At 35.8% G+C, this 11,959-nt stretch overlaps 1 protein-coding gene across 1 annotated transcript; it reads left to right on the top strand.

Moving 5' to 3' along the window:
* Positions 1-300: 300 nt before the first annotated feature.
* Positions 301-10,482, top strand: LOC109044646 (peptide transporter family 1). The gene is made up of 4 exons (XM_072305093.1): positions 301-422; positions 8,548-8,676; positions 9,334-9,441; positions 9,964-10,482. Exons 1-4 carry the CDS (start codon positions 333-335, stop codon positions 10,186-10,188), a joined length of 552 nt encoding a protein of 183 aa, XP_072161194.1. The 5' UTR covers positions 301-332; the 3' UTR covers positions 10,189-10,482.
* The last annotated feature ends 1,477 nt before the right edge of the window (positions 10,483-11,959 follow it).

The following is an 11,959-nucleotide window of genomic DNA, read 5'->3' as shown; positions in this document are numbered from 1 at the left end:
CGAACTGTACCTTAACATTTTCATATCCCAGAAGCAAAAGTTCCCATGACGAATATTGCTATCGCTAGCGATTGCAAAAAACCAACTTGTTTCCTTTTTAAATTTTTAATATTTTTTAAAACGTATACCTATTGGACTCCTTTTTATGACAGAATTGTTGTAACTTCGAGGTTGGCGAGACAAAAAATCCCCAATACATCCGGTTGTTACGAATCATACGAAGTCAGAGGCCGAGTTAAAAGTACTTGGGGATTTTCGCCAGAGTGTTGCCCAATGTTGCAAGTTATTCCTGAATTTCGAATGTGTATCTTATTCATTTCAGGTATCAAATTATGTTCGAAAGCAAGAAAATTTTATCGGATCTTCTCATCGAGAGCGGTGGAGTTTACACTTTGGTGCTTCAAAAAGTTCATTCCAAAATCGTAAGTAGCCTTTGATCTCACCGGTAGATTTATACCAAATGATTTACTCAATATCATGATACCACGGAATCACCCATTTTTCTTTTCATCCATCCTGTCGGAATAGACTGTGAGACTGAATAGCAAAAACGTCTCTACCTTTTCCAGCTTGTAACAGAACTTTTTTATGGTAACTAAAAACATATTTTGAAGCAGAGTTCATTCCTGCCTTTTAGCTCTCAGCCTTACCCAGTTTATGGCTCACCTTTTATTAAACTGAGAAAATTTGGCCCTCTTCCATTTGTCCCTCTTCCTCTAAAATTTGGTTAAAATCAGGCACCTCGTCAAAAACCTTCTTAATCCATGTAAAAAGACAGTTTTTGTTGCATCGATATATTTCGAATATTTTTGAACTAAAGTATTTTTTCCTCCGTTTAAGTCAATGGAAAGCTCTGCGATAAACACGAAAAAACTAATAGTGAGCCCAATGGTAAGTGCAATGAATGCGAAAGCAAGGTCGTTTAGGGTGAATGGTCTCAATGGTTGTTCTTCGCTAATGGCAGGCGCCGGTCTCAAGTCGAGCGTAAACTTCGATTTGAAACGTTCATCCATCATATTTTTTAAGTGCCCTGTCTCCAAAATTTGAACGACTTTACGGTTGAAGTCTTCATAAAAGAAATTGTTTTTTGGAAAACGAAAGGCAAGCAAATAAGAGTTCAAGCACTCTTCAACTAGATGCATTTCAAACCACGATGTAGCTATCAGAAAACTCTGTAGCTCGATGTTTTTCGCGGACAAAACTACATGGGGTATGGTTAAAAGAAATGCGTCACTTTCAAATGCTGTCGAGATGAAATTCTCAATTTCAAGGGATCTGTTGAAAATATAGGGATCTATTAATGATTCGTTCAGGTTTTTATAGTAAATTGGAAGCAAATATAACCCACTACTTTCAACTGCTTCATTTAACAAAGACCTCAGAACAAGGTAAGTATCGACCAGGCCTTTCGCTTGACCCTGAAAAAAGGGAACATTTTCAAAGAACTTGGAATATCGGTTTAAAGTGGAACGTGGCATTTGGATGGCCCATTCAGTTCTTGAGAATTCCTCTAATGTATCGACATCTGGATACTTCACGTAGTTACTCAACATTCGGTACATGCTATCTTGAAATGCTGTGACAAGGATGATCGCAGCGAAAGAAAATATTGTAAAAAGTATTTTCCCAGTCAACAGTTTACCGAGAAGTAATCGTGGTGGACAGCCGCAGAGGAAATAAGCGTAGACTGTAAATATAGCTGATTCTGTCTGAAAGATTGTATGGTAGTCTCGTCGTAGTAACTTTGAAATACATTCACTTGTAATTTTAGAAACAAATACAGAACGCACACAAATGTCAATATCGTTATCAGGATGAGTGTCCAAATGATGGTTGAAAAACTGTAAAAAATTGCTAGTGGTTGGGGCACAAGCCCTGCACGAGGCACAGCCAAACACATGTGATAGGATTCCATACTTGTCGTGAACTCGTATTGAGAAAATAAGGTTTCACCGACGATAAGACCTTCTACTTCGACTACGATATCAATCCCAAATTGTTGCGCTTGCTTAAAATCCCCAATTTCGAAAATATATGAATTTCTAGCCGTTTCAAAAGAACAATTCCTTTCTTTCTCAACTGTTCCGGCAATTTGTGTCAAGACTTCAATCCAAAAAGTCTGCCAGAAATCGAACGCACTGCCACCGAATTCGGAATTTAAAGTCGGTACGAGAATTTGAAAATATCCTCCGTTTAAATCAGGCCACGAAAAGTCGAAATACTGTTCATCACGCAAACCTGTGAAATGGACGATTTCCCCGTGAATGGGTTGTGAGCGAAACAGACTTCGGTGAAGCAGATCACAGATTTTAAACCTTTGAAGAAACGCCAAAAGAACTTAAATGCAACGCTTGTATCATCAAATTGATCACAGTCATTTCGAGAGCTTCCTTCGATACAGAATTTCCTCGAGTTCGTCGAATCACACACGAAAAATATAAGATAATTTTTGGAGCTCCAAATGTTGTGAGAATATAGCTCCCTTGTAGCCAGGTACAATTCCTGTGATAGCATTGAGCCGTGCTCTAGTTCAAAATCATGTATAATCAAAGGTGGCAAACTGATTGAATTGAAATTTTTCGATTCAGGATTCTCACCCCCAATTTTAACACAATGTCCGTGGACTCCTCTTTCTAAAACCTGCTGTGCGCTTGGACCATCATTATCTCCTGTAGCGTTTGAACAGTACAGAAAATGATCTCTAGGGGGAGTAAGTACGTCAAATGGGTGTCCTTTAACCGAATCCAAGATGATACTAATTATGTCTGGTACATTTTCCACGAAAAATACCATATTCTTTGGGTGGGAGTTTTCGTTGAAACGTTCCAGATTACTAGAATCGTCTAAAATGGTCTGAATTGATGAAAAATGCATATTTTCGATGAGGAGAGAGACCGGTGGTTCTGAAACGTAGTTGATCAGATATATTAACGGCTGTTTTGACTCTTTAACAGTGTTTTCGCAAACTTTCAAAAATAGTGAATTTAAGTTAGTGGCAAAGTTTTTTGAAGAAAATTGGAGAGTCTCAACATACTGCTTAGTCATTAGTGAACTCCACAGAAAATATTGCAACAAGAAATGACAGTTGCTCATATCTGATGAGGGACCCTGTATATTACTGCCAGCCAAGTGATGAAATATTAGAATTTAACCTAAATATTAATAAATAAAAGTCACTGCGTAATTTTGACCGATTTATCTGAAAAAAATAAATAAATTCACGGGTGAATGATTAAATATATGATATACATAAATAATTGGTACCTCTGTTTGCTAATTATTGTAGAAATTGATTATGAAATAGGAAAATTGAATGAAATTGAAAATTCTGTGTAGGATACACTGTACGGCAATAAAAAATTGTTAATTGTTTCCCCTTGAAATTGTCGTGCTAGCCCAATTTATCGGATAATATAGACATTTCTAACTAATAGTGGCAGCATCGCAACATTTAGGTTAGTAACCTGATTTATTGGGGTATTGCCACTGTTGGAAGTGTCCATTTCATCCAACAACATTCCGAGCCATTTTTTTCGTGCTGGAAAAAAATAAAAAAAGAGAAAATCTTAAATCTGCCGTCAAGAATTCTTCGTTCCTGAATCAAGAATGATCCTGCTTAATTTAAGTTACATTTTTTGCTTAACGCAAACCCTTTTTTTGTTTCTACAAAAATTTGGCTTGAACCAAGATTAAAAAAAGCTCTCGGTGGAAAATTCAAGACGCATAATGCTTGAGTCAAGCACCAGTGGCGTGACGTGAATTGCGATGTATCGATTGTTATGACATTTAAACCTATGGTAAAGAATCGATTATCAAGGTGTTCGCTGCGGACACCCTGTTTATCGATCCTTTTCCACAGGTTTAAACGGCGTAACAATCGATATATCGCAAAGCACACCACGCCGCGCCACTGTCAAGCACTTTTTTCAGCGTGGGATAGATGCCTATGAGAAACGACTTATGATCATATTGACAGGAAATACAATTTCCTATCGTCTATAGGAGAATGTTATCAAAACATTATTTGAAAAACATTTTTTAAAATTCTCGGCAAGAGCAAAATAAGAGTAGCGTTTCTGAAAGGCGGTACTCGAGATATCAATTTGTTTATTCTCTAGTTTTACTTTGGGAGGGATCTCTGAGCAAGTTCTCGTTTACCTATATCAATGCTGCCTTGCTAAGGAAGAACGCCGTATGAGCCTTCAGACGTTGCCATATCTTCTCCAATAAATAACGAATCTCCTGGGAATATTGTTAACGTTTTTCCTTAAATCTTTCAAACAATATTCCCCGCAATTCAATCTAAAATATCTGAAAATTTCAAGGAAAAATAAGCATAACACTCCTAAAAAAAATGCATGTTTTATCCGGAAAAATTTGGCAACTCTCGAATGTTCATACGGCGTTCTTCCTTAGCACGGCAGAATGGCGTTCAGTTTAAGTGTAAGTTCAGTGGTGATTCTTGAAAGTTGTCAACACTTGTATTCCTCCATTTATAAGTATGCAAAACAATCGATTCTCAGTGCGGCAGCTTGTCTCGTCTAAAATCTATATTTTTAATGGATTTAAATGAAGAAAAACAGTGTTGCATACTTGCAAAATCGCCACTGATCAGGAGTGAGACCTCAAAAGCGCGTGACTCGATCTGCAATGCCGCAGACTTATGGTCTTTTTTTTTTGAACGGGAAAATACTCAAAGTTATTCCTTTATAACTTTCTTAGCGTTTATAACGTTTATAACCTTTATAACGTTTCTGTTTGTATAATGAAACATTTTGGAAAATTAGGCAACTTCTGCTATGGTTAGATTAATCGATACCGATTGAATCCATTAAAAAAAACTTATTCAAATATTTCAACAGTTTCCTACTTCAAAAACTTCAAAATCTATATATCTCATCGGAAAATTAATGAAGAGATTACAGGAAAAGATATACACGCAATGTAACTTACAACTGAGGTGCAATAGACCGGGTAATTGATGTGTAAGGAGTTGGGAAGTAATTAAGCTTTGAGAAAAACTAAGACACTTCCATTATAAACGTAAACGAGGTTTAAGCTTTCAGAGTCCCATCTGATTTCAACTTTTCAAAGTTGTTGATTTCAGAATGCGACGACGAAACAACTGACCTTGAGCGCTAGTGGTTATTTCCGTAAAAATTTCAGGTTTTTTAAAGCTTTCTTTCTTTAGGACACTTAGAGGATAAAAAAATAATGATAGTTTGAATGTGAGTTACATGAAAATGGTTCAATGTTAATGATCGTGAGAATGTCATGACCTTGACGCACAAGGAAATTCAAGCACAGAATGTACGAAAAGTTTACCTTCATTCTTTCTGATTTATTAGAAAAAACTGTCACAAACATTAGAGGCATGCCAGCTGTGAAGATTGCAGAATGGAGATTCAATATTAAAACAACCCTTCTGTATAATTTAGGGTAGGGTCGTTTTAATACTAAGAAACTGTGGTTGGCAAAGTGTCACACTTATTAACATACTGAAATATTTATGACATGCTGAAACTGAGTCATTATTTCCTAAAGGTTTGTCCCTTTCTTTTGACCTTGTTTTGTTGCGCGTTGATAGTTTCTTGTTGAAAAGTTAGTTTTCGTCCTTAGGCACGGTGTCAAGTCAACATTTAGAAGTATTTTGCGGTTTTAGAGTACAAAACAAATGTAATGATTATTCTTAACAAAATTAGGGTATACAAATAAATCATTATTCATACGTTCAATAATTTGTGAAATTCACTTGCTTGAAGCACATATCGACAGTGTGAGTCGACAATCACATAACTCAGTTTTCGACGTCGCAGACTTCCTATCATACTTTATTTTTCAAACAGGTAACTACTCAACGGCAATTCTATAAAACTGCCGTGATTTTTCTTCTCTGAGCGAAGAAAATTCTGCGTAAACTTCAAAGAGTGATGTCAATTTGTTCTCCTTTAAAAAAATGACATAGAAGCGGAGATTTTCAGACACCGCAAAGGAAAAATGTGATGCGGACTTACGCCGTCATCTAGGTACGAAGGCTCTAAGAAATGATATAATGCTCAAAACGCTCGCTCAGGAAAACACACTTACTAAACAGCAGAAGAAACTATGCTGAAATACGTGTCTTACATATTTTGATAGATATCGTCCAATTAAAGTTTGCATTCAGTATTTCTGGATAAGTATACAACAAATCAACTATGGAACTCGAATAGGAAGCTATCCTAAAAACATGCAGGTACATATGTTGCATACTTTGACAGAACCAATAAACAATGCATCATTTACGTTGATAGGTATCTTCGACAGGTTTGCTTCTCAATTGGATTATTTATGCCAAACGGAACAAGTGCATTATGACGTGAGCCCTGTTATGCATATATTCTTAGGGCTCTCATGGCTCAGGTCTTGATGCACACAGTTCCGTTTGGCAGAAATACGTCCAATTTAAACTTATACGCAATTAATCTACCCAGGAGTGTAGATACGAACAAAAAGATGAAATAACGTTCAATAGAAAATTCTCATTGACATCACTCTACAAGCTTTATTTGAACTGATATACTACGTAGTAAGCCCAGCAACAGGTATCGTTCATTTGAGGTTCGCCTGCAAATTTGCCGCATAGGCAAAATACTGCTGAGGAGCGCGAATAGTTATCTATTTTGTAAAACATGCGATGATTATAAGCTTTGATTAGCCTCACTACATTAGCTTTGACTGGTCCAATCACTGGGAAAAAAAACAAATTGGATCTAGAGTTCAGACTCTTAAAAACATCGACAAGAAAAAATACTCTTGATTCAATCAGATTTAAGCGTAAATCAAGAACCAAGCCTCTTAATTTGAGCGGATTTCCTTTTGATTTAAGCTAAAATCTGATTGAATCAAGAGTCCTTTTTCTTGTCGACGTTTTCAAGAGTCTGGACTCTACATCCAATGCGTTTTTTTTTCCAGTGATGAATGGATTTTGTTAACCAATTGGTTGATAAGGTTTACTCGAAGTTTCGCTGTATTAGCAACGATTCTACCCGGGAGCATTAATTCGAAAAACATACTAACTCATTTTGCCCCAGAGTTTTGTTTTACTACGATAATATAAGCTTTTAATCTTTTAGAAACTTTTCAAGAAACTGCGTACCTCGATGCATTTAGTTCATAACTTAGCAATCTCTCTAACTTACAGTTATTTGTACTCAAACCGCCAACTTAAACGAATTAGTCATTCTTCATACTTTTTACCAGATAAATATTTTGTTTAAATCTCATGTTCAATGATAAGCTGCTCTTAAGCATTGTTTACTCGTTTAATTTCTATATAATAATTTGTATATCATATGCTGAAGAAAATCTCATTTTCTCCATGAACCTCGCATATTTCCTCGCCCCTCTGACCTAAGGGCGTTTCTCAATTTTCACGTGATCCCTGTTTTACATATAAACCCATGTTTCCTGGGGCTCGCCTGGAAATTGAGATACGCCCTAACGCAAGAGGAGCGACGCACAGTGGACTGAATCAATTAGAGGGGTCGGACATGAAATTTTCAACTAAACTTGAAAATTTTAATGTTTATTTCGTCACATTTTAAATTTTAAAGGATGATTCGGGAGGAAAATTTAACGAGAAAACCGATGGAACCACTCTTAGCACCTCAAAGTATTGTGTAGACGGAGTTATAAGCGTTTAAAGTTTCTAAATATTGTCCTACCTCTCCTATTGGCTCGATCCACTGTGCGACGATTCACGTTAGATTTTCCTACCTCTTTCTTTGAGCCACTACAAAAAGAAAACGGCCCGAGGACGCGGGAAATTTGAAAATTCTCGATACCAACAACCTTGTGTCTTGAAGAGCAGATTTTAGACTTTTTGACATGCTTATCGTGATTTTTAGGCGATTTTACTGAAATAAAAAGAATTGTCTATGTGGACCTCTCGTTTGCGACATATCCATTTTTATTCCGAGAAAATGATCAATTTAGTATTACTACTGACCTCAATGTAAATTTCCTCTTGGCACATGCAGCTCTCTTCCAGCAAAGAATACACAAATCATAAGAGCTCTATGCGTTTTTTACTCTCGTTAAGCTGGGTATCCATGGAATTACTTGCAATAAAACGGATTTGCTACTCACTAAGACGCATTTTCCTGTGCACAGTTCAGTAAAATGGATTGCATTTTGCAGAAAGGAACCATGAGCATTGCAATGTTGCTGAAATTGTGCAACTTCTTTCGTTTTGGAAGAAGAACCTGATCAATGATCATCTCTAAACATTTTCTACTATACATGCTTAAAACTGCAAATTTGAGACGAAAATTACCACGGAAATTCCATATATTTGCATGATTACAGTAGTTATATTGCAAAGGGTGGAGTTGCACAATCATAGCAACATGGCAATGCTCCTGGTTCCTTCTTGCCAAATGCAATTCAAATATTTTTTGTCTTGTTTGCCACTCATAATTATCGCGACTTTCCTGTTGAATTTTTGCATTATTGTTACTAAGCTCTGGTGCATTTTTGTTTCTAATTTATGTTAAAATGTCACAGGTTGGCAATCTTCATACAATCACTCCACCGGCGCAATTGCACATATTATGGATAGTCCCTCAAATCGTCGTGATGGCAATTTCTGAGATATTTTTTAGTGTCACATATATATCCTTCACTTTCAAGGAGGTAAAGCACCTGATACAGTTAATCATTTTATAAAACAAAATAAAAGAAAGGCTTTAAATGTAACATCAGAAATTACGTTTTTCCATGTTGAAAAAAAATCAGATCTGGTTTATCAGGATACTAAAAAAAGTATGGTTCAAAAATTCCTGCCTCAACAGTTCTTAAATAGCGTATCATTTAAGCAAACTTGATACAGATTGTCACGTATCTTGAACCGTAGCAATTTGGAAGGGTAAGAGTTAGAGGAACTAAATTGCATCACATGAACAGACGTCTCTTGCATATCGCAAATTCTAGGAGATTTCCACCGAGTAACAAATAGAATTTAAAAATTAGCATGAAAAAAAGGTTGTAACTATTTTTTTTAGCAAATTAGCAAATTGCCAGATGAATCTCTGCAACGTTGGAATGCAGTAAGCTTCGTCTATCATTCCATCATCGTTCGCCTTGGCCTTCATCACATAGTATTAGAAAGAATATAGTTCTGTGATCATGAAGGTAAAAAAATCTTTAAAGAGAGATCTCTGTGATTCATTATGTATCTATCTCATAGAACAAAATATGAATAAATGGAGGACACGGTTTTTCCTACCAACTGAGGTAGTAATTTAATAATATGGTCTTTGGACTGCTCTCAGTTGTTTTTCTTTTTTATAGGCACCAGTTAGGATGAGATCAATCATGTCTTCCATTTCACTCTTGGCTATCTCCCTCGGAAATGTTATTGTAGTATTTATTTCATCAGCAAAATTATTCAATAGACAGGTATGTACTTCTGAAGATTATGAAAAATTAAAAATGGTACTTTAATACACTGTCGTGCTAAGGAAGAACGCCGTATGAACGTTCGAGAGTTGCCAAATTGCCCCGGATAAAGCATGTACTCTTGAGAACAATTATGCGTATTTTTCCTAGAAAATTTTCAGTTATTTTAGACGAAATTAAAAGAAATTGTCTGGGAAAATTGATGAAAAAAAATTACATTTCGTTAGTAAAGTAAGGTTTTACTGAAGGAAATGCGGCAGTGTCTGAAGGCTCATACGGCGTTCTTCTTTAGCACGGCAGAGTACTGCGTTCATGATTAAGCATGATTTTTGAATTATTTCGTTTCACATATTATTTCCATTATAATTGTGCCATTATGTGGGTAGTCCTGTACAATTTTGTAATGATCAATGTGTCGGTATAAAGACACCCATATATACGATACTTCACCAAATAATGAGATACCATTTTAAGTGAAGGTGCTACTAATTGCTTTTCAGCGACTATGTTTCCGTTTCGCAGGTTTATCAATTTTTGTTTTATGCCGGATTGATGGTTTTGAATACCGTTCTACTCATTTTCCTGTCCGTCCGATACAAGTACAGAGACCAGTCGGAACCAGAAGAGGCAATCTCACTGGAAACTCAGTTGCCACCAGATACGGAGAATAAGACTGGATTTGACACTCCTGATGATCAAACGGGAAACTTAGCAGCCAACTTTTTGTGTCCGAAACCTTTGGATTAAAGAAAGTAGATTTGCTCGAACCACCCGAAAAGGAGTAAACAGTTGCAACTTGTGTTGCTACCAAAAAATGAAAAACTGGCGAAAGCAACCAATAGGATAGGCAGAAGTTATACGATTGAAAGTTTGTAAATTTTTCCTTGAAGAAAAGATTTATTAGGATTAGCGGTGTCCTTTTTCATTGTTTGTGGGGGGTAGACTTTGGAGAGGGAAAAATAACATTTGTACTTCGGTTTCTAGGGTAGTTTAACGACAGTTGTTGCTGTTCACATCAACTATTACATGGAGGCTGTCGAGTTTTTTTTTTGTTTGTTTTTTCAATTACCTGAACGATGGTCTTAAAATACCGCAGTTACGATCTTTGATACCAAAAGCTTAATTGGTAACGAGCGCTTTAAGCATTCAACACACCATCAGAGTTATAGAATAGAAGTGTGTTACGGCGATTAAACAACGGAGCAATCAATTTCAAAATGACGGAAGATAGCTTTAGACGTTTATGAAATATTAACTTATAATACCATTCCTAATATATATTTCAAATTCTATCGGCGAAAAAGATACATAAAATTCTCAAAATTGATATCCCTGAAAATAGCGCAATTTTTTTTCGGGTGTCTGAATGAGAAGAACGTATTCTATATTACTCGGACACTCCTAAATCCAGTTCATTCGCGGTTTGTAAAAATTCGCTTTTTTGATGCTACATGACCATGAACGTTTACAGTGAAGAGATTTCTCTTTTAAAATTGCTCATCAAGCAATGACTTTAATTGTTTCTTTCTTTAAATCTCCTTGGGTGTCGAAACAATTGTTACTTGTAACATGAAACATCGATGATGATTTTTCCTTGGAAATTCAAAAATCACCTAGTGTGACAAAAAAAAAAAAAAAAAAAAAAAAAAAAAAAAAAAAAAAACTGTAGAGCTCCTTGTTGGTTCTCCTCCCATGAAAATAATTATAAAATACAGAAAATCAAATTCGACACACGTTTCATGATTTGATTCGATGAAGTAACAGGTACATTGAGGGTGCAGCACGAATAACTTTCACATTTTCACAACAAATCTACGAAGCTCTCCGATATGAACTCTTCATTTTAATATTATCTTTATTCAATTTTAATTATGCAACATTTTATTATAAGTGCATATTTACTATTTCCCATGACATGTTTTAGTGAATAAGATTTATGGTTTAATTACATGCTACCTGCGATTAAACAGATATTTATTTTAGAACATGTAGAATTTTACAAACCAATAGACAAACAAACAAACAAACAAACAAATAAACAACCAAACAAACAAACAAACAAACAAACAAACAAACAAACAAACGAACAAATAATCAAACGAGCGAACGAACGAACGAACAAACAAACGTTTAATCAAACAAAACGAAACAAAAAACCCTTTAATATTAAATTATTTTGACTCGTTGTTCTAGAGACAGGTTCCTTGATCCAAAGCAGTGACATTTCGTTCAGACCGTCATCTGATGTTTAATAGAGTATGCTCATGACATTTTGTTTCACAAAGTTAAAATTTGAAAGTTCATAGACGGATTTTCTCAAAGAGCAACTTCGGACTCGTCCTGTTCATTGTTCAAGGGTTTTTAAAGATTGATTACGCCCATAGACTAGGGGGGCGGATGATTCTCACAGCAAACCTCATAAATTTATTGGTGTACGTTTGGTAAACATCGACCGCAAGTTCGATCGCAAATACGATGCAGCTTACAATCCAGCCTAAAAGAAGGCCCAAGAACGCTG

The sequence above is a fragment of the Bemisia tabaci genome, chromosome 10, assembly GCF_918797505.1.
Source record: "Bemisia tabaci chromosome 10, PGI_BMITA_v3".
Lineage (NCBI taxonomy): Eukaryota > Metazoa > Arthropoda > Insecta > Hemiptera > Aleyrodidae > Bemisia > Bemisia tabaci.
The sequence above is the reverse complement of the archived record's forward strand: the minus strand, read 5'-3'. Positions and strand labels throughout refer to the sequence as shown.